Here is a 24,530-nt window from a genome sequence, read left to right as displayed (position 1 = left end):
CATATTTTGTTTATTAATAAATGTTCACATAGAATATAAAATATATAGGGGGAGGTAGAAGAAAATATTCAAACAGCTGCGGGGAGAACCTTGAGTTCTCCCTGAGGTACGTTTATTGTCTTCTCTGAGGATGAGGGTCCCCAGTACAGCTATAGAGGTGGTACTTCCCTATATATTTTTTATGTTAAAATATATATATATATATATATATATATATATACATATATATATATATATATATATATATATATATATATATATGTGTGTGTGTGTGTGTGTGTGTGTGTGTGTGTGTGTGTGTGTGTGTGTGTGTGTTTATATTTATTTTTATATTTCTCATTTTTTATTTATTGTTTATTTTTATTTCAATTTTTATTTTAAGTGGCAACAAAACTGCAGATATATTTAATATCTGTATCCTTCCAGCTATAAAGGATGATGAGTTTATTTAGGTACAGGTACACATATATACAGTTACACAAATTATCATACATAAGTAAAATATGTATAAATTAACTAGGAAAAACCCCTAAAAAAGTCGAAATGACTTGCTTCCATTGGGAATTTTTCGCAAGCTACGATATGCAGCAGGCATGAAATTTCGTACACTTTCACTGCAGTTTTTCTGCACAGTTTACTGACACCCATGCCCTTATATTTATTGCTAGGTGAGCACAGCAGATATAAAGATCCTAGGCCATACATCATCTCAGTCCTGTGTGGTTGGTGGTAAATAACGTTAAAGGCAACATGGCAACCAGTGTGTGGTGGCTGCGGCGCAGCTGAGCTCACTGTGAGCTGACACAGTGATCACTCCAGTACCAGAGCACTTGTATCTGCCTCACGTGTCTTGCTCTAGTCTTCTTTTTATACCACTGTGTTCATGGAGGTGGAAGGAGAGAAGGCCATGGAAGTGGCCGAGGACGTGGGCCATGCCTATGGCGACTGGTTCAAAAGATATATGCGCCTGTTTTGTAGAAGGTTTTTGGAGTGGTTCCTGGTTTATTTGTTCGGCTACTACAACGTCAGCTTTGGGTGGCTCATGGCGCCTCTCTTCTTCCTTGTTCTGAGGGATAAAAGAGCCAAGGAAAAGCAAACTAAGTTTGACATAATACGATCGATCGCCAACGCTGACGAGAAGGATATTCTTCAGGAGATCCAGCGATTCTCTAACCTGCCGTCTTGGGTAAGTAGCCCACAGCTGCTCAAGATATCATCTTGCCCTCCACAAAATTACTGTCATGCTATTAGTGATATATTCATAGGCTATAATTATTCTGTTCTTGTCTCGGAACTGTTATTCAGCTGCTTGCTACCATGTAGTGTCTATCAGCTCTTACCATTTAAAGCCTCTCAATCTACAGGAAAAAACATCATTCAGGGGAGGCAGGTGCCTTGATGCCATTGCGAGGCGCTTGATCCAAGGAACTGGACATATCTTCCTTTGGATCGAATCAGATTGCCTTCCATTCACCAAGGCGTAGGATGACCCCTATGAGTTTTATTGCTCTTCCATGAATAATAATGCATAACACCCAGATTCACCGTTGTATACCTGAAGGGTGTTCCGGGGGTCATCTCTCCCCGCAGACCTGTCCATGACCAGGTCTCGCGGTGGATCAGGGCCTGTTCAACCAGGCTATTACTGCCAGGCTGGTCAGGTACTGACTTTAAAGTGTGTTCCGTTCCTTCTTGACAGCTAGGAGTCTATTGGAATCCCCCTTACGGATGCTGGGAGGCAGTTGAACAGTCTTGAACCTCTTAACTCTTATTTTGTTATTTCTTAGTGTATTCGTGGCACCCCTGTTTTTCATCGAGATTTTGCTGCACCGACTGTCGAATCTTGCTTTTGTAGGAAATGATTTCCGTTTGTAGATTTGAGACTAGTCCCTCTAGGATTTTCGAAGTGTATATTATCATGTATCTTTCTCGCCTGCGTTCCAAGGAGTACAGATCAAGGGACTTCAAAGGTTTCAAAAGGGGCCGTTAGTATACAACAGTATTCCAGAATAGAGAGAATAAGTGATTTAAAGAGAATTATTATTGGTTTGGCATCCATTGTTTTGAAGGTTCTCATTATCTATCCAATCATTTTCCTGGTAGATGTGATAAAAAAAAACCATACCACGGGTTGGGATAGAACCCACGGTCATAAAACTCTACACCGACGCGTTGCGATAAAACTATTGACTCACGAAATCATAATGACACGAATGCTTGCATTTGTGGTCACAGTGGTGCCTATGCTAACCTTCCTATGGTGTAGAAATATACCTAGTTGGACGAATCTTATTGTGGCTAGCTGGTCCAGTGGCTAACGCGACGGTCTGGAGTTTTGAGACTGACCGCGGGATCAAACCCCACCCGTGGTATGGTTTATAAGACATTATCACTGTCGAGTCTTTCACAGTAGTTTCACAATGTTTTCTGAGGCCCACATAAATACTTAGTTTACTAATAATTTGTAGATGATTTGTTGTAATATGTAATTTGCGAGTAAGGTAATCTTTTTTTTTTGTGAAGAGTGCTGCTATATGAAATTCTTATGTGATGAACTCCCACACACACACACACCCTCCACACACTCCCCCCCACACTACCCCCACAAACACTATCCCCTCAAACACACTACCCCCACAGACACACTATCCCCACAAACACACTACCCCCACAGACACACTACCCCCCCCCCCTCACACACCTCACTCAAGGAAAAAGATCTTGGGGTGAGTATAACACCAGGCACATCTGAAGCGCACATCAACCAAATAACTGCTGCAGCATATGGGCGCCTAGCAAACCTCAGAACAGCATTCCGACATCTTAATAAGGAATCGTTCAGGACCCTGTACACCGTGTACGTTAGGCCCATATTGGAGTATGCAGCACCAGTTTGGAACCCACACCTAGCCAAGCACGTAAAGAAACTAGAGAAAGTGCAAAGGTTTGCAACAAGACTAGTCCCAGAGCTAAGAGGTATGTCCTACGAGGAGAGGTTAAGGGAAATCAACCTGACGACACTGGAGGACAGGAGAGATAGGGGGGACATGATAACGACATACAAAATACTGAGAGGAATTGACAAGGTGGACAAAGACAGGATGTTCCAGAGATTGGACACAGTAACAAGGGGACACAGTTGGAAGCTGAAAACACAGATGAATCACAGGGATGTTAGGAAGTATTTCTTCAACCACAGAGTAGTCAGTAAGTGGAATAGTTTGGGAAGTGATGTAGTGGAGGCAGGATCCATACATAGCTTTAAGCAGAGGTATGATAAAGCTCACGGCTCAGGGAGTGACCTAGTAGCGATCAGTGAAGAGGCGGAGCCAGGAGCTCGGACTCGACCCCCGCAACCTCAACTAGGTGAGTACAACTAGGTGAGTACACACACACACACACACACACTACCTCTACACACACTACTCCCACACAAACACTACTCCCACAAACACTACCCCCACAAACACTGCCCCACACACACTACCCCCCAACACACACATTGAGGATACGGCAAAGCTCCAAGAAGATATAAACCAAGCTTTCCAATGGGCAACAGAGAACAATATGATGTTCAATGAAGACAAATTCCAACTACTCCGTTATGGAAAACTAGAGGAAATAATAACTAGGACTGAGTATACTACAAACTCTAATCATACAGTAGAGCGGAAAAGTAATGTGAAGAACCTGGGTGTGGTAATGTCCGAAGACTTCACCTTCAAGGATCACAACAATGGCACTATCACATCTGCGAGGAAACTGATAGGATGGATAATGAGAACATTCAAGACAAGGGATGCTAAGCCAATGATGATCCCTTGTAAATCACTTATTCTCTCCAGGCTGAAATACTGTTGTACATTAACATCCCCATTCAAGGCAGGTGAAATTGCAGAACTAGAGAATGTACAGAGAACCTTTACTGCACGTATAAGTTCCATCAAACACCTTAACTACTGGGAGCGCCTGGAAGCACTTGACTTGTACTCACTGGAGCGCAGGCGAGAGAGATGTATCATAATCTACACCTGGAAGATTCTGGAGGGACTGGTCCCTAATATGCACACAGCAATCACTCCATACGAAAGCAAAAGACTTGGCAAGCGATGCAACATACCCCCAGTGAAAAGTAGAGGCGTCACTGGTACACTAAGAGAAAACGCAATAAGTGTCCGGGGCCCAAGACTGTTCAACAGCCTCCCACCAGCAATAAGAGCATTACCAGAAGACCCTTGATTGTCTTCAAGAGGGAGCTGGATAGATACCTAAAGACGGTGCCGGATCAGCCGGGCTGTGGTTCGTACGTTGGATTGCGTGCGGCCAGCAGTAACAGCCTCGTTGATCAGGCCCTGATCCACAGGTAGGCCTGGTCGTGGATCGGGCCGCGGGGGAGTTGATCCCCGGAATGCCCTCCAGGTAGACCCCCACATACAATACTCCCACAAACACTACCCTCACATACATTACTCCCACACACACACACACACACACTACCCACATACACTACCCCAACACGTTTCCCTGAATACCCACTATACACACTGCCTCCACATAAATTGCTCCCCACACTACTCCCCACACACACTACTCCCCACACACACTACTCCCCACACACACACTACTCTCCACACACACACTACTCTCCAGTCACACTACTCCTCACACACTACCCCCACACACTAATCCCTACACTCAATACCCCCTACACACACACTATCCCCTCCTACACTATCCCCTCCCACACTATCCCCTCCCACACAATCCCCTCCCACGCAATCCCCTCCCACACACTACCCCCCACACACACTGCATCTCCTGAGGCGCACATCAACCAAATAACGGCTGCAGCATATGGGCGCCTGGCAAACCTAAGAATAGGGTTTCGACATCTAAGGAAGGAGTCATTCAAGACACTGTACACTGTTTGTAGATGAATGGTTCAGAGAACCGACATGTTGATAAATTAGACACATGTGCAACTCTTGGGTATCTTTATCGAGGAAACGTTTCGCCACACAGTGGCATCATCAGTCCATACGTAGGAGAAACTTACATAAGAACATAAGAACGAAGGAACACTGCAGAAGGCCTACTGGCCCATGCGAGGCAGGTCCAAGTCTCCTACCGGCTTAAGCCAATGCACCCAACCTAGTCAGGTCAGGTCACATTGACTTAAGGGAGGAACACGGCAACCGACCTGGTAGCACAAGCTATCACGTCTAACTCACACCCACCCACATCTACTCATGTATTTATCCAACCTATTTTTAAAGCTACACAACGTTCTAGCCTCTATAACGGTACTTGGGAGTTTGTTCCACTCATCCACAACTCTATTACCAAACCAGTACTTTCCTATATCCTTCCTGAATCTGAATTTTTCCAACTTAAAACCATTGCTGCGAGTCCTGTCTAGGCTAGATATTTTCAGCACACTATTTACATCCCCTTTATTTATTCCTGTCTTCCATTTATACACCTCAATCATATCCCCCCTAATTCTACGTCTTTCTAGAGAGTGCAGTTTCAGGGCCCTTAGTCTATCCTCATAGGGAAGGTTTCTGATACATGGGATCAACTTTGTCATCCTCCTTTGTACATTTTCCAGAGAATTTATATCCATTCTGTAATACGGTGACCAAAACTGTGCAGCATAATCTAAATGAGGCCTAACCAAGGATGTATAGAGTTGAAGAACAACCTGAGGACTCCTATTATTTATGCTTCTTGATATGAAGCCAAGGATTCTATTAGCTTTATTGCGAACACTTATGCACTGTTGTCTTGGTTTCAGATTACTGCTAACCAGAACTCCTAAATCTTTTTCGCAATCCGTAATATTAAGATCTACATTATTTAGTTTATATGTGGCATGGTTATTGTCCTGTCCAACATTTAGAACTTTGCATTTGTCTATATTAAACTGCATCTGCCACTTCTCCGACCACTGCATCAGTCTATTCAAATCTTCCTGGAGTGCTCGAATGTCCTCGTCAGAATGAATTCGACGGCCTATTTTGGTGTCATCGGCAAACTTGCCGATGTCGCTCTTTATGCCCTCATCTATGTCGTTTATGTAGATTGTGAACAGCAGGGGGCCCAACACTGACCCCTGTGGAACACCGCTCGTGACACTTCCCCACTCTGATTTCTCCCCATTTATGCAAACTCTCTGCTGCCTATTTGTCAACCATGCCTCTATCCAGGAAAAAATTTCTCCTCCTATTCCATGTGCTTTAATTTTCCTCAACAGTCTCTGATGTGGGACCCTGTCAAAAGCCTTACTGAAGTCCATATACACAATATCATATTCATTACCATGATCTACCTCCTCAAATACCTTAGTGAAAAAAGTTAATAAATTCGTAAGGCAGGAACGCCCCTTTGTAAAACCATGCTGAGATTCGTTGATTAATTTATGCTTTTCAAGGTGGCTACGAACTGCCTCGGCAATTATTGATTCCATAAATTTTCCCACTATGGAGGTCAGGCTTATTGGTCTATAGTTCGAAGCTAAGGACCTGTCACCTGTTTTGAAAATAGGTATCACATTTGCCATTTTCCACTTATCTGGCACCATGCCAGTTTGTAGTGATATGTTGAAAAGATTAGCCAAAGGTGTGCTAAGCTCCTCTTTACATTCCTTTAGAACCCTTGCATACAGTTCATCAGGGCCTGGGGATTTGTTAGGTTTTAATTTATCTATTTGCCTAAGGACCATGTCACTTGTGACCCTAATAGTGCACAGTTTATTATCGTCCTGTTCTACATAATTTTTCATTACTGGAATATCGCTGGTATCCTCCTGTGTAAAAACTGAGAGGAAGTATGTGTTAAAAATTCTACACATTTCCTTATCACTGTCAGTGAGCTGACCCGAGGAACTTTTGAGTGGGCCTATCTTGTCCCTGATCTTACTTCTGTATACCTGAAAGAATCCTTTTGGGTTAGTCTTCGATTCTCTTGCAACTTTAACCTCATAATCTCTTTTTGCTTTTCTAATTCCCTTTTTTATTTCTCTCTTTAACTGAATATATCGATTTCTCAATTGCCCCTCTCCTCTTTTGATTTGCCTATATATGCCTCTCTTTTGACCAATCAGATATTTTAATCTATTGTTCATCCATTTAGGATCATTTTTGTTTGATCTGATTTCCCTATTTGGAACATAATTTGACTGAGCAGCTAGAACTATGCCCTGGAAAGCATCATATCGGCAACCGTCACCACCTACCTGACCCTTAGTCAGGTCATTCCAGTTCAGCCCACCTAAGTAATTTTTCAGTCCTATGAAATCAGCCAAGCGAAAGTCAGGGACGGAGACTTGATTGCCATTATTAGGGGAATTCCATGATATATTAAAACTGAGTGATTTGTGATCACTTTCCCCAAGCTCATCATTAACCTCAAGATTATTAATTAGTGTTTCCCTACTGGCAAGAACCAAGTCAAGGAGGTTATTTCCCCTAGTTGGCTCTGTCACAAACTGTTTTAAAAAACAATCCTGGATCGTATCAAGAAAGTCACCTGACTCTAAATTTCCTGTCAAATTGCTCCAGTCAATCTGTCTATAGTTGAAATCTCCCATTAGCACAACATTTTCGTATGTAGATGCCTTACGAATTTCGTCCCATAGAAGTTTACTGCACTCCCTATCAAGATTTGGGGCCCTGTAAATCACACCCAAAATTAGTTTTTCTCGGCCCTCGAGAAGCTGTAACCAAACAGATTCAGTGGCTGACGCTTCTAATTTAATATCTTGTCTAACACAACAATTTAAATTGTCTCTGACATACATCGCTACTCCACCACCTTTCCTGTTGACCCTGTCAGTGTGGAATAATTTATAGCCTTGTATGTGACATTCAGAGGGCATCTCTCTATCTTTCAGATTGAGCCAGGTCTCTGTTATAGCAATAATATCTATGTTTCCTGCACTTGCAATTAATCTTAGCTCATCTATCTTATTTCTTACACTCCTGCTATTAGTATAGTAAACCTTAAGGGAGCTAGTCCCTTGCTGCCCTCTGCTGTCCCCCTTTGTTTGCTGACCTGATCTATTGTCTTTATTTATAACTTCATGCTGAATGCCTTTTATACATTTACTGTTTCCAACCCAAGTGTTGCAACCTGCTTGTTTCCCACACACACCCATACCTCTATCTTCCATCAGTTTAAAATCATAGGCATTTCACCAATGGCCTTCTCAATCGAGTCTGCAAGTGCTACCACCCCAGCCCCAGAGAGATGTACCCCATCCCTTGCATACATATCATGTTTGCCATAAAAGTTGTTCCAGTTGTCAATGAATGGGATTGCAAGTTCCTTGCAGTATCTGTCTAGCCAGCAATTTACACCAATTGCCCTAGACAACCATTCATTTCCTACTCCCCTTCTAGGCAAGATGCTACATATGATTGGGATCCCTCCCTTAGACTTAATGAAATCTATAGCTGACCTGTACTTATCTAGCAGCTCTTCTCTCCTACCCTTCCCAATATCATTTCCACCAGCACTGAGACAGATAATGGGCTTGTTCCCATTACCTGACATGATATTATCCAGCCTGTTGACAATGTCCCCAACACCAGCTCCAGGGAAGCACACTCTATCTCTCATCTTCTTATTCCTATTACAAAAAGCACGGTCAATATATCTTACCTGAGAGTCACCAACCACAAGAATGCGCTTACCTCCATTAGCAGGGGCAGTAGTACCCTTACCTTCACTGGCCACTGAAGTACATTCATCCTGAAGAACAGAGAAGCGATTTCCTACCTTCAGATCTTCACTCTTAACTTTCCTTACTCTGATGCGCCTTCCATTACTGTGAACCACTCGCCACTTGTAGCAGGTGCTGGACTGCACCTCACTGCTGGTAGCCGTTGCTACCTCCCCAACTACAGCCTCCTCACAGCGAGAGACAGACTGCACCTCACTTGAAGCCTCATTCCCCACAACTCCAGCCACCTCACACTCTCTCCCAGACCCATTGAAGTGGTCCTTCAGCCTCCTAATCTCCTCCTGGAGAAGCAAGACCTCCTCCTTCAACTCTCCAACCTCAATTTTTAAAACACTGCAGAAGCAAGCCATGCTTTGTAACCGTCCACACTAATCCCCAAAGCAGCTCAGGGTCTGTGACCTCACGTGACGACTGACCACTGACGACTGACGCTGACCACCTCTGAACCATTCATCTACAAACCTGTCAGACACTGCAACTTCTTGGGATCTTAATACTTAGGAATTCTTCGCTTGCCTAATTCTTGGGCACGACCTACTTCCACATTGAACAAATGTGACACCACCTATGACTGCTGCACCTCTCCTACCATACGGTTTATAAGCTGCTTCTCCGCTCATATGCCGTATTCTATTCAAGATTGATGGACTGAACACATCGACTCAAGGTTGAGGGACTGATTACCTCATTCTCCTCCTGTTCTTCAAGTTTCTCCTACGTATGGACTGATGAAGCCACTGTGTGGCGAAACGTTTCCTCAATAAAGATACCCAAGAGTTGCACATGTGTCTAATTTATCAACTGTACACTGTGTACATCAGGCCCATATTAGAGTACACAGCTTCAGTATGGAACCCACACTAGGTCATTCAAGAAATTAGAGAAAGTGATTAGTGACATAGATGAGTGCATAAAAAGCGACATAAGCAAGTTTGCGGATGACACCAAAATATGCCGTCGAATTCATTCTGACGAGGACATTAGAGCACTGCAGGAAGATTTGAATAGACTGATAGTGGTCGGAGAAGTGGCAGATGCAGTTTAATATAGACAAATGCAAAGTTTTAAATGTTGGACAGGAAAATAACCATGCCGCATATAAACTAACAGAATCCTTGGCTTCGTATCAAGAAGCATAAATAATAGGAGTCCTCAGGTTGTTCTTCAACTCTATATATCCGTAGTTAGGGCTCGTTTAGATTATGCTGCACAGTTTTGGTCACCGTATTACAGAATGGATATAAATGCTCTGGAAAACGTACAAAGGAGGATGACAAAGTTGATCCCATGTATCAGAAATCTTCCCTATGAGGATAGACTGAGGGCCCTGAATCTGCACTCTTTAGACAGGCGTAGAAATAGGGAGGATATGATTGAGGTGTATAAATGGAAAACGGGAATAAATAAAGGGGATGCAAATAACGTGCTGAAAATATCTAGCCTAGACAGGACTCGCTGCAATGGTTTTAAGTTAGAAAAATTCAGATTCAGGAAAGCACTGGTTTGGAAATAGAGTTGTGGATGAGTGGAACAAACTCCCGAGTACAGTTATAGAGGCTAAAACTTTGTGTAGTTTTAAAAATAGGTTAGATAAATACATGAGTGGGTGTGACTTGGACCTGATTAGCTTGTGCTACTAGGTCAGTTGCCGTGTTCCTTCCTTAAGTGAATGTGACCTGACCTGACTAGGCTGGGGCATTGGCTTAAGCCGGTAGGAGACTTGGACTTGCCTCGCATGGGCCAGTAGGCCTGCTGCAGTGTTCCTTCTTTCTTATGTTCTTATGTGAAAAGGTTTGTAATAAAACTGGTTCCGGAGCTAAGGGGTATGAAGAGGGATTAAGGGAAATCGATCTGACGACACTGGAGGACAGGAGGGATAGGGGGGATATGATAACGACATATAAAATACTGAGAGAATTTGACAAGGTGGATAGCGACGGAATGTTTCAGAGATGGGACACAGCATCAAGGAGGTCACAGCTGGAAGTTGAAAACTCTGATGAATAATGAGGATGTTAGGAAGTATTTCTTCTGTAATAGAGTTGTCAGGAAGTGGAACAATCTGGAGGGTGATGTAGTGGAGGCAGGATCCATACATAGCTTAAAGAAGTTCGATAAAACTCATGGAGAAAGAAAGTGGACCTAGTAACGACAAGCGAAGAGGCAGTGCCAGGAGCTATGACTCAACCCTAGCAACCACAACTAGGCGAGTACATTACCCCCCCCACGCACTACCCCTCACACAACACCCCCACACAATACTCCCCACACACAAAACAACCCCCACACACAATACAACCCCCACACACTACGACCCACAAAGACACAACCACCCACCCATCCACACACACTAAACCCACCCACACACCACACCCACCCACAAACTACACCCACCCATCCACACACACTACACTCACCCACATACCCATACTGGAGTATGCAGCACCAATTTGGAACCCACACCTGGTCAAGCACGTCAAGAAATTAGATTAAGTGCAAAGGTTTGCAACAAGGCTAGTTCCAGAGCTAAGGGGAATGTCCTACGAAGAAAGGTCAAGGGAAATCGGCCTGACGACACTGGAGGGCAGGAGGGTTAAGGGAGACATGATAACGACATACAAAATTCTGCGAGGAATAGATAAGGTGGACAGAGACAGGATGTTTCAGTGATGGGACACAGAATCAAGGGTCACAATTGGAAGTTGAAGACTCAGATGAGCCAAAGGGATGTTAGGAAGTATTTCTTCAGTCATAGAGTTGTCAGGAAGCGGAATAGTCTGGCAAGTGATGTAGTGGAGGCAGGAACCATACATAGTTTTAAGATGAGGTATAATAAAGTTCATGGAGCAGGGAGAGAGAGGACCTAGTAGCGGTCAATGAAGAGGCGGGGCCAGGAGCTGAGTCTCGACCCCTGCAACCACAACTAAGTGAGTACACTACCTGACCACCTTGCTGAAAGTCCCACATTGTACAATGATTCCCTCTTTGACTTTTTTATCAGAAACTAACGTGCACCAACTTTGATAAATTTTTTTCTTTTGCACTCTCCACCGCTGCCACTTGTCAGCCACATTGTACAATGATTCCCTCTTTGACTTTTTTATCAGAAACTAACGTGCACCAACTTTGATAATTTTTTTTCTTTTGCACTCCCCGCTACCCTCGTTAACTTTACCTCTTACATAGTCTTATCCCCACATTGGTCTTTGATCTTTACATATTCCTTTAGTACATCCCACCATGCAACACTGTATGATCCTTTTGGGTTTAGTGCTTACTTTATTATTATTGCATTACCGCTTCCTTTTGATAATAATAATTATTATTATTAATGTATAAAATATGCTAGTAATAACTAGGACAGTTATGGATCAAGGAGACAAAGTTTGAAACACTTAAGGCTGCTATTTACTTAACACTTCAATAGTTACAAGAGTTTAACCTTGAATGTCTAACAGGTTAACCACTTCATTAACTAATAGTCAGATATCCTATATCCTTATCTTCATATCCGACATAGAGACGTTAGTCATAACGCCGTATCATCCTTTGCAGATAATGCTAGAATTTGTATGAAAGGTGGCATCCAGTGAGACTGTCAGTCCCCAGGCTGGTATATATGACCAAGTTGGTATATATGACCAAGCTGGTATATATGACCAAGCTGGTATATATGACCAAGCTGGTATATATGACCAAGCTGGTATATATGACCAAGCTGGTATATATGACCAAGCTGGTATATATGACAAATCTTCCAATGGGCCACAGAAAACATGATGCCAATTTCAGTTACTTCACTTATTGAAAAAATGAAGATATAAAAACTAGAAATGAATATAGAAGTAACTATAACCACGGCATCGAGCGATAAACTAATGTAAAGGACTTAGGAGTGATGTAAGAAAATCTTGCTTCCAAGGATCATTGGAAATGATGGGATGGATAACGAAAACCTTCCAAATAAGAGATGCCAAGCCAGTGATGTTTTTTTAGACGCTTGTTCTCTATAGGTTAGAATATTGTTTCACACTAACAACCCCCTTAAGGTGGCCAAAACTGCGGACAGAGAATGTATGGAGAACCTTTACTACACAAATTTAGTCAAGCACCTAAATTACTGCTGTATGACCCTTAGGGTTTATTGCTTTAATTATACTGCTAATCTAAATTACTGGGAGCGTTTGCCTTTCCTCCCCAATGTAATCCTTGAAACGCAAATAACAAAGGTACTTCATGATTTACACCTGGGAAATCCTAGAGGGTCTGATCCTGAATCGATGCAGAAATCCAAGGAATGGGATTTAACCACCTCTTCCCTGGATCGAACTTGAATGCCTCCGATTCCACACTACAAGCTTAGCACCTCTGTAAAAATGAAAGCAAGAGGCTCTATAGACGGTGTAAAATACACCCAATAAAAAGCAGGGATGCCATGAGTACTCTTAAGGTATAACTCAATAAGTGTATGGAGCCTCCCATACACTGGGGATTATGGTGATATATTCACTCAGTAAGCATACCAGTGAACATACCGCAGAAGCGGATTGGGTCTTACTCCGTCACCTATCAGGGCCAGAGGCATGTTGTCACTGCTCGGTTAAGGCGCACTCCATTTTTGTTTCAATCTTTGTGCAGCGGCTGTAGTTTCAGTTTTTCTTGACATTTTTTTTTACCAGCCCAGCAGCCCACCGAACACTGCCCAAATGCCCGTATGGCCAGTCCGCCTCTGATATACTACCTTGTAATAATAATAATATCTTTATTTACTACAAGTACATGTACATGGTATACAGTCCTAGCTGACATCAATGACACTACTACTATATAGAAAGCCCCTTGTTATGCTGCACATTTCGGGCAAATTAGGTCAGTGTCCTAGGATGCGACCCACACCAGTCGACTAACACCCAGGTACCCATTTTACTGATGGGGAACATAGACAACAGGTGGAAAGAAACACGCCCAATGTTTCTACGCTGGCTGGTAATCGAACCCAGGCCCTCACCGTATGAAGCGAGAGCTTTAACATTTATTGTGGCACCAGCTTTATCAAGCCACCAGAGTCTCCTAGTGAGGTAAATGCAGTGACACATTAGCAGTACATGATATAAAAATACTTGGGTAACATAAAAATATTGGCAATATCGACTCCGGTCTTGGATGTTTCAGTCTGCAGACATCACTACCTTTACACTTAAGTGTGTGTTCTACATGTATCACTTACTTCTTTATTACATTACAGCATGAAATACGATTGGCAATATCGACTCCGGTCTTGGATGTTTCAGTCTGCAGACATCACTACCTTTACACTTAAGTGTGTGTTCTACATGTATCACTTACTTCCTTTCCAAATTATCATTATCTAATTGCAGCATATCCTCCACATTCTTTTTTTTTTTTTTTTTTAAAAATGTTTTTTATGAGATAAAAGCTAGCAATTTCCCACTCCCTTTCAACTCTCCACTCGGTCCACCTGCACCTCTGTATAACTAAATCTGCAGATTGAACATCAGAGAAACCGTTACAGTCAGTCAGTTCTTATGCTATCTTTATTCGTTGTTTCTAAGTTACGTTGAACGAGCTTCCGTGCCTGGGAAATGGGGAGGGAAGGCAGGATTTATTTTCTAAGAGAGAGGAAAGGAGGCAGGATTATTACCTGGGTACGGCAGGATTTTTGTCAGAATGGGGAGGAGGGGTTAAAATTGTGTCCGAGGCGACGTTGCTATATTTAGGCAGCAAGAGACGGGGTTGACTGAGGGAGGTGGTGAGAGTGCCACAGTGTGGGGTTATTGACCCCGGTTGTGACGTGTCCGTCCCCCTCCCTTCCTTACCATTCACTTGGTGTGAATTGATTCCCCCCCCTCACAGGTCGTTCCCCTCCAACCTCTCACCTCATCACTTCACTAACTACATTACCCCTCACCTTGCCCCATTTTCAGTTTCTCGCATTGTTCTCACTTCTTGTACCGGAAGAGAAATTCTTAACCTAGACGGGGGAGACATTAACTGAGACAGATGTGTATGTGCACATAAAGAGCATTGAGGCGAATGGTGAGGATGATGTTGAAAGGTGAAGATAGCAGGTTGGCGTGAGGTGTTCCCAGTAGAGACTGAAATATCCCACACATGTCGAGAGCAACAATATATGAGGCTGGGGAAAGCACCTAGTGTGATTGCAGAAAATTTGATTAAATTCATGTTTACAGCAGCATCAGGCACAGTTATAAAGATAATTCTCTAGTCAAGTAGACAGTTAGGAAGGCAATAAATACCTATGAGGTAGACACAGTCATGAAGGTAATGCTAATGAAGCAGACAATATTTCTTTCATAAATGGGGTGGCTGGGGAGGAAACAGTTGATCGCTCTAGCGGTTGCTCGGGAAGGTGACCTCTGGCAGGTGTTAGAACCTTGTGGAATGAAACTGGAATGTGTAAGTTGTATAAAGTGACTGAAGTGAAGGAATAGTAACAAGTTTAGGGAGAGAAAGAAGTGTTGTCCCAGTACCTCGAGAACCTCCGGAAGTTTAAGGGTTAAATCACGTTAAATAAACTGCAGTTTACTTCTGAACGGCTTTAATATTTAAATGACTGCTGTGTTCAGTCCATCGATCTTGGACCAAGATTGATAGACTGAACACATCGACTCCAAACTGAGGGACTGATTACCTCAAACTCATCTTCCACCGTTTCTTTGCATTGGACTGAAGAAGCCACTGACCGATGAAACGTATCCAGAATGAAGATTCCTAAGTGTTGCACAAGTGTCTTATTCATCGAGGAGAAAGATCTTGGAGTGAACATCACACTCAACATATCACCAGAGGTGTACATACCTGGAGTTTACCTGGAGAGAGTTCCGGGGGTCAACGCCCCCGCGGCCCGGTCTGTGACCAGGCCTCCTGGTGGATCAGAGCCTGATCAACCAGGCTGTTACTGCTGGCTGCACGCAAACCAACGTACGAGCCACAGCCCGGCTGGTCAGGAACCGACTTTAGGTGCTTGTCCAGTGCCAGCTTGAAGACTGCCAGGGGTCTGTTGGTAATCCCCCTTATGTATGCTGGGAGGCAGTTGAACAGTCTCGGGCCCCTGACACTTATTGTATGGTCTCTTAACGTGCTAGTGACACCCCTGCTTTTCATTGGGGGGGATGTTGCATCGTCTCCCAAGTCTTTTGCTTTCGTAGTGAGTGATTTTCGTGTGCAAGTTCGGTACTAGTCCCTCTAGGATTTTCCAGGTGTATATAATCATGTATCTCTCTCGCCTGCGTTCCAAGGAATACAGGTTCAGGAACCTCAAGCGCTCCCAGTAATTGAGGTGTTTTATCTCCGTTATGCGCGCCTTGAAGGTTCTCTGTACATTTTCTAGGTCAGCAATTTCACCTGCCTTGAAAGGTGCGGTTAGTGTGCAGCAATATTCCAGCTTAGATAGAACAAGTGACCTGAAGTGTCATCATGGGCTTGGCCTCCCTAGTTTTGAAGGTTCTCATTATCCATCCTGTCATTTTTCTAGCAGCTGCGATTGATACAATGTTATGGTCCTTGAAGGTGAGATCCTCTGACATGATCACTCCCAGGTCTTTGACGTTGGTGTTTCGCTCTATTTTGTGGCCAGAATTTGTTTTGTACTCTGATGAAGATTTAATTTCCTCGTGTTTACCATATCTGAGTAATTGAAATTTATCATCGTTGAACTTCATATTGTTTTCTGCAGCCCACTGAAAGATTTGGTTGATGTCCGCCTGGAGCCTTGCAGTGTCTGCAATGGAAGACACTGTCATGCAGATTCAGGTGTCATCTGCAAAGGAAGACACGGTGCTGTAGCTGACATCCTTGTCTATGATGAGATTAAGACACATGTGCAACATCTGGGTATCTTTATTGTAGACGTTTCGCCATCCAGTGGTTTTATCAATACAAATTCTAGGACATAACTTGACAGTAGAACTATGTACAGAAGATGAGGTAATCAGTCCCTCAACCTAGGAGTAGGTGCGAAGAGCACCATAGTCGCGGAGAATCTCCGCGACTATGGTGCTCTTCGCACCTACTCCTAGGTTGAGGGACTGATTACCTCATCTTCTGTACATAGTTCTACTGTCTTCAAGTTATGTCCTAGAATTTGTATTGATAAAGCCACTGGATGGCGAAACGTCTACAATAAAGATACCCAGATGTTGCACATGTGTCTTAATCTCATCTTGTCGGTATTATATACCATTCGTACACATCCTTGTCTATGTTGGATATGAGGATGAGGAACAAGATGGGAGCGAGTACTGTGCCTTGTGGAACAGAGCTTTTCACCGTAGCTGCCTCGGACTTTACTCTGTTAACGACTACTCTCTGTGTTCTGTTAATGAGGAAATTATAGATCCATCGACTTTTCCTGTTATTCCTTTAGCACGCATTTTGTGCGCTATTACGCCATGGTCACACTTGTCGAAGGCTTTTGCAAAGTCTGTATATATTACATCTGCATTCTTTTTGTCTTCTAGTGCATCTAGGACCTTGTCGTAGTGATCCAATAGTTGAGACAGACAGGAGCGACCTGTTCTAAACCCATGTTGCCCTGGGTTGTGTAACTGTTGGGTTTCTAGATGGGTGGTGATCTTGCTTCTTAGGACCCTTTCAAAGATTTTTATGATATGGGATGTTAGCGCTATCGGTCTGTAGTTCTTTGCTGTTGCTTTACTGCCCCCTTTGTGGAGTGGGGTTATGTCTGTTGTTTTTAGTAACTGTGGGACGACCCCCGTGTCCATGCTCCCTCTCCATAGGATGGAAAAGGCTCGTGATAGGGGCTTCTTGCAGTTCTTGATGAACACGGAGTTCCATGAGTTATGGCTTTTAGTTCTTCCCGCGATTCCTGACTCCTATAAGATTCCTTTAGCTTAAGTTCGATGTTTGCTATTTCTCTGACCAGTGTCTCCCTACGCATTTCAGATATATTGACCTCTTTTAGCCGCTCTGTTATTCTTTTCCGTCGCCTGTAAAGGGAGCGCCTGTCTCTTTCTATTTTACATCTACTCCTCCTTTTTCTTAGAGGAATAAGCCTTGTGCATACATCGAGTGCCACCAAGTTAATCTGTTCTGGGCATAAGTTGGGGTCTGTGTTGCTTAGTATATCTTCCCAGCTTATATCGGTTAGGACTTGGTTTACTTGGTCCCACTTTATGTTTTTGTTATTGAAGTTGAATTTGGTGAATGCTCCCTCGTGACTAATCTCATTATGTCGGTCTGGGGCTCCACGCATACATGTCTGAACCTCAATTATGTTGTGATCTGAGTATATTGTTTTTGATATGGTGACATTTCTTATGAGATCATCATTGTTAGTGAAGATGAGGTCTAGTGTATTCTCCAGTCTAGTGGACTCTATTATTTGCTGGTTTAAATTGAATTTTGTGCAGAGATTTAAAAGCTCGTGTGAGTGTGAGTTTTCATCAGATCTGCCTCCTGGTGTTATTACTGCAACAATATTATTTGCTATATTCCTCCATTTTAGGTGCCTTAAGTTGAAATCTCCCAGGAGCAAGATGTTGGGTGCAGGAGCTGGAAGATTTTCCAGACAGTGGTCAATTTTTAACAGCTGTTCCTGGAACTGCTGGGATGTTGCATCCGGAGGCTTGTAGACTACCACAATGACTAGGTTTTGGTTCTCGACCTTTACTGCTAAAACTTCCACTACATCATTTGAGGCATTAAGCAGTTCTGTGCAAACAAGTGACTCTGCAATGTACAGGCCAACCCATCTCCCCCCCCTTTTGCCTGTTCACTCTGTCACATCTGTATAGGTTGTAACCTGGGATCCATATTTCGTTGTCCAAGTGATCCTTTATGTGGGTCTCAGTGAAAGCCGCGAACATGCCTTTGCCTCTGCAAGCAGTCCACGGATGAAAGGTAATTTGTTTGTTGCTGGCTTTAGACCCTGTATATTTGCAAAGAAGAATGTCATCGGACTGGTGGTATTGTTGGTACTGGGGGGGATTTTTTTTCCGGCATTAGTATCTGTATCTGTTGGTTTGGAGTGGAGGCCATCGACTGTGGTTCCACTCCAGGAATGACTGGATTTGGTGTACGATTTCTGCCATTTCCTGCCAGTTTTTTTTCCTTCCTGGCACTAAAAACCTCTCCCTCTTGAGTGGCTGTGGCTACCCAGGTTTTCCCATGGCTTGGATGTTTTGTATCTTTTTGTCCCCTTTAGATGGTGTGCCTGGCACACCATCATAGCTAATCTTAGACTTTATTGCCCTTGTGGGTTTAGCACTTAGTATTTATTGTATTAATAAGCTAATCCTAGAACTGTCGTCAGTAGCCTCAATCATCTAATAATATACACGACATATGTTAGGCCCATCATGGAGTATGCAGCGCCAGCATGGAGCCCCTCACCTGATCAAGCATATACGAAAACTCGAAAAGGTCCAAAGGTTTGCAACAAGACTAGTCCCAGAGCTGATGGGACAAAGATATGAAGAGACGAAAAGAGCTGAACTAGACGACTTTGGAAGAAAGAAGCATTGCAACCTAAGAAAGAAGGAACACTGCAGAATGCTTACTGTCCCATTCTAGGCAGGTCCAAGTTGCACCCGCTTAAGAAGGAAGCATTGCTGCAGGCCTACTGGCCCACGCTAAGTAGGTCCAACTCACGCCTACTCATGTACTTGTCTAGCATATTTTTAAAGCTACTCAAGGTGTTTGCCTCAGTGACGCTACTCGGGAGTTTGTTCCACTCGTCCACAACTTTATTACCAAACCAGTGCTTTCCTATATCTTTTCTAAATGTAATTTTTTCCAACTTGAACCCATTGTTGTGAGTTATGTCTTTCTTAGACATTTTTATTCCTGTTTTCCATTTATACACCTCAGTAATATGCCCCCTAATTGTACGCCTTTCTAGAGAGTGCTCCCCCAAGGGAGGTTCCTTGATGCTGGCTTTTGATCTAGAGAATTGGATCTGTGCTCCGGTTCCCTGAATCGAGTCTGAATACCTTCCATCCTTCCCCCGCATGTGCTGTAAAATCCTACGGGTTTAGCGCTCCCCTTGATAATAATAATAATCTAGAGAGTGCTGATTCAGGGCCCTCAGTTTATCCTCATGGTAAAAACCTCTGATGCATGAAATTTGCAGTGCAAATTTTATATATGTTAAATGTCTTGGAAAAATGGTTATGTGGACCTCCTCGTAATGTCTAAATGTAACACGTGGCATGCCACAAGGTTCACTTTTACTAACGATACACATGGTGTACATTCCCACTTTCACAAATCGCAGATAATATCGGTGGAGCAAAAACATGTATCTAACCTCATCCCACCAACAAATTACAAATTTTAATACAACAGCATAATCGCCCAGTCAGGAGGCAGCAGTGAATGATAATATAATGTTAAAGATGTGAGAGGTGGGTGTGTCAGTCATGAACGCGACCATCTATGTGGGAGTGTGGGGAAGGGAGGGGGATGGGGATTATACCGGTGCCGATACTCCTCCCCTCTACCACCAGTCCGCTCCACCTCCGTTACCTCACCTCCGCTAACCCATCTTTCCAACACTCCTTCCCTCACCCACCTTCCTTACCTCCACCTTTTACCCTTACCTTCACCACTTTTCCTTCCACCTCCCCCTCCTTCAGCACTACTTCCATCATCTCCACTTCAGAATAAAGATACCTAACTGTCGCACATGTGTCTCACTCATCAACTTGTCGGTATCGTATACCATTATCATATTTACACTTCCCCTTCTCCCACCTCCCATCCTTCCACCACCACTTCATTCAAAACATCACTACCATCAGAGAGAAGCTAGTTGTGATTATGACTTTTTTGGATATATGGTCTACCTGGAGGGCATTCGGGGGATCAACGCCCCTGCGGCCCGATCCACGACCAGACTTCCCTGTGGATCAGGGCCTGATCAACGAGGCTGTTACTGCTGGCCGCACGTAGTCCAACGTACGAACCACAGCCCGGCTGATCCGGCACCGACTTTAGGTATCTGTCCAGCTCCCTCTTGAAGACAACCAGGGGTCTATTGGTAATGCCCCTTATTGCTGGGGGGAGGCTGTTGAACAGTCTTGGGTCTCGGACACTTATTATGTTTTCTTTTAGGGTTCTGGTGGCCTGGTGGTTAACGCTCTCGCTTCACACGGTGAGGGCCTGGGTTCGATTCCCAGCCAGAGTAGAAACATTGGACGAGTTTCTTTCCACCTGTTGTCTATGTTCCCCATCAATAAAATGGGTACCTGGGTGTTAGTCGACTGGTGTGGGTCGCATCCTGGGACACTGACCTAAGGAGGCCTGGTCACAGACCGGGCCGCGGGGGCGTTGACCCCCGGAACTCTCTCCAGATAAACTCCAGATAAACCATTGGCACCCCTGTTTTTCACTGGGAGTATGTTGCATCGCCTGCCAAGTCTTTTGCTTTCCTAGGGAGTGATTTCGGTGTGTAGATTAGGAATCAGTCCCTACAGAATCTTCCAGGTGTAGGTTATGATATTTCTCTATCGCCTGCGCTCCTGTGAGTACAAGTCAAGGGCTTCCAGGCTATCCAGGTGTCTGGATAGCTGGAGAAAAGCATAAACTTACTTCAGGGAAAACTCAAGGTTCTCCCAGGAGCTGTTTGAATATTGTCTTCTACCACCGCCGGGTCGCCATCTGGAGAAGACCCGGGCCGGAAGTACCAGCGAACCTACATCAGTCAATCATCCTACCACCCCCTATATTCTATATTCTATGTAGACTTTATTTAAAGACAAAATACATTGACAAAAATACAGTAGGGAGTAGAACAAAATAGTTAACATCTCAGAGCTACATCTCGAATACTTCGTCAAGCTCCTCGGCGGTGGGCCGCGTGCCCAGAATACTGCAGGCATTTTTCCTCTGGATCGCAACACTGAGTCTCTGAAAGAGGAATCTGGCCGCCCTGTGATCCTTGGTTACTATGATGAGTTTTTCACCTAGCTCTTTGAGGAACTTGAGAGCACACTTGCCCCATGGTCTAAGGGTCTACGACCCTATTGGGATGAAGTTATAGCAAGGGTGAAGGCCTTCATATTTGTGGGTCTTCTGGGTCTCCTTATAGTTGGCAGCTCCACCCCCATCAGCTTCGGAGTATGGCAAGGAGGTGTCTGCCAATGTGGCGGCACAGGTGTAGTCCCAAGTAATCTGCTTACAAACCATACCCCGGCCGGGATTGAACCCGCGGTCAGAGAGTCTCAAAACTCCAGACCGTCGCGTTAGCCACTAGACCAGCTAGCCACAATAAGATTCGTCCAACTAGGTATATTTCTACACCACAGGAAGGTTAGCACAGGCACCACTGTGACCACAAATGCAAGTTTTTACAGACGAATCTCCAGCTAGCGTGGCCGTGACGAACTCTAGCTCACGGCCACGCTAGCTGGAGATTCGTCTGTAAAAACTTGCATTTGTGGTCACAGTGGTGCCTGTGCTAACCTTCCTATGGTGTAGAAATATACCTAGTTGGACGAACTCTAGCTCACGGCCACGCTAGCTGGAGATTCGTCTGTAAAAACTTGCATTTGTGGTCACAGTGGTGCCTGTGCTAACCTTCCTATGGTGTAGAAATATACCTAGTTGGACGAACTCTAGCTCACGGCCACGCTAGCTGGAGATTCGTCTGTAAAAACTTGCATTTGTGGTCACAGTGGTGCCTGTGCTAACCTTCCTATGGTGTGGAAATATACCTAGTTGGACGAATGTTATTGTGGCTAGCTGGTCTAGTGGCTAATGCGACGGTCTGGAGTTTTGAGACTCTCTGACCTCGGGTTCAATCCCGGCCGGGGTATGGTTTGTTTGCAATCGTGTCATTACGATTTCGTGAGTCAATCTGCTTACCATCCGTCCAGGGTAGCATAGTGGCTCCATCAGGACGCTTTTGACTTCCGTCAGACCTCTGTACTTGGGGTTCCCGTTGAGCTGGGCAGCGGGCTGTGGTGAGGCTTCTCTTTATGATGTTGACCTCCTTATGTCTAGCATACTTCCCTTCTGATGTGTGACACACGAGACCATGAAGTCCGAGTTGATCAGCATCATGGGTATCGAGATTTCTTATTCTCTCTTCCATTCTCTTCAGGTCATTCAGCTTGTCCTTGAGGACTGTGTCCATGACCTGATTACCCAGCGGTGCTCCCAAGAGGATGCTCTTGGAAGGAGTGGTGATAGAGACTTCAGGGATGATTGTTCGCACAGCACTGATTATTTCCTGGTTCATTGTGATAGTTTCACACTTGGAGGAATTGAGGATGAGTCCCAAGGCTTCTCCCTGTGTCTTCACCAGTTGTAGGTCCTCTAGCTGGGACTCTTCAGTACCTGCCAGAGTGCCATCATTCAGATACCAGATGTCGAGCTCGCTGCGCAGTAGGTCACCCTCTGATGAGGGAATTTCATGTTCGCCAAACAAAAGAATTGAAGGTTTGCTGTAGCCAGCTGAAATGAAGGGAAAAAGACTGAGGAACCGATCCCGAACGGCTGGCAAGACCACATCTCTTTTCACCATATTAAATGCATTTATAAAGTCAAGTTTGACTACGGCCTTGTCTTCTGGTAAGTCCCTGATGTAGGCTCTTGTTGCATGAGCTGCGGCTTCACTACCCTGAGAGATCCCAAATCCCAGTTGGTGTGGCTGGAGTAAACTGGCAGCTTCTAAGCGAATGTTTCTTACTGCTGCTTTGGCAACGAGACGGCGAAGAGTGTTACCAACAGCAACGGGTCTGATTCCTCCATCCTTCTTCAAAGCGCATAATGAGGCTCCCAAAAAAAAAAGGTTTAATTTCTTCTGGAATCCGCGCAACCAGGCAGTTGTTGACGAAGGTTGTTAACTCAGAGAAGAATTGATGCAGATGTGCCGAGTACTGGATTTACCATCTCTTTGAGGTGTTGTGGTCGGATTCCAGTGTAACCTCTTGCAGATCCTGCTGGAAATGACACCATTGCTTTATAGACTTCTGATTCTGGCAAAATTAATTGTCCAGTGATGAGGTCTTCCTCATGGTGTGCCTAGTTGAGTGTTTGTCTCTTAGTGCTTGGGCTGTGGCATCATCTTTGGGAGCAACAGTATCGTCACTCATAATTATTCTGATTGCTCCCACTGTTACCTTCGATTTTTTTGCTAACTTGTGCACAAATTTTCTCGTTTTCAGTTGAAGTTTTGGGTCTACCTCTGTGATTCCTCCGACTATAGGGCAAAGGGACACAATTATCTGTTCTTTGGTAGTTGCGCACTGCCTTGATGACTGATGTGGTTATATATATATATATATATATATATATATATATATATATATATATATATATATATATATATTATATATATATAATATATATATATAGGATGGGGTCCACCTCTGGTGTAAATTGTGGGACCCATAGCCTCGGAGAAGTGGATAAAAAGGCTTCAAGGAAGAATATTTGGGTTTTTTCCTGAAGCCGTTTGAATATTCCACTTCCCCTACCACCCCATCTTTTAAACTTTTTTTTACTAATAGGAATATTTTATTACATAATATGGCACAGAAGATTTAAGAGATACATTGTTAATATAAAGGTGGCATATACGGTACATGTTGTTACGTGTGTATCACCGATTATAAGGCGAAAATCTCATCCAGCTCCTCAGAGCTGGGGCGTGTGCCCAAAATGCAGCAGGCATTACCCATTTGAACAGCCGCACTGAGCCGCTGGAACAAAAAACTAGCTGCCCTGGGATCCCTAGTTACCCTGATGAGTCTTTTTCCCAGCTTCTTAAGGAAAT

At 44.0% G+C, this 24,530-nt stretch overlaps 1 protein-coding gene across 5 annotated transcripts in view; it reads left to right on the top strand.

The window, feature by feature from the left end:
* Positions 1–781: 781 nt before the first annotated feature.
* Esyt2 (extended synaptotagmin-like protein 2) overlaps positions 782–24,530 on the top strand; it is a 227,627-nt gene continuing 203,878 nt past the window's right edge. For 2 of the 5 annotated variants that reach the window (XM_053777580.2, XM_053777571.2), the window contains exon 1: positions 784–1,186. In XM_053777580.2, coding sequence (XP_053633555.1) covers positions 884–1,186 — 303 coding nt within the window. In that variant the 5' untranslated portion in view covers positions 784–883. Of the gene's footprint in view, positions 1,187–24,530 lie in introns of all 5 variants that reach the window. The other 3 variants (XM_053777597.2, XM_053777605.2, XM_053777588.2) reach the window with 3 other exon arrangements.

Source organism: Cherax quadricarinatus, chromosome 1 (genome assembly GCF_038502225.1).
Source record: "Cherax quadricarinatus isolate ZL_2023a chromosome 1, ASM3850222v1, whole genome shotgun sequence".
Classification (NCBI taxonomy): domain Eukaryota; kingdom Metazoa; phylum Arthropoda; class Malacostraca; order Decapoda; family Parastacidae; genus Cherax; species Cherax quadricarinatus.
The sequence above is the reverse complement of the archived record's forward strand: the minus strand, read 5'-3'. Positions and strand labels throughout refer to the sequence as shown.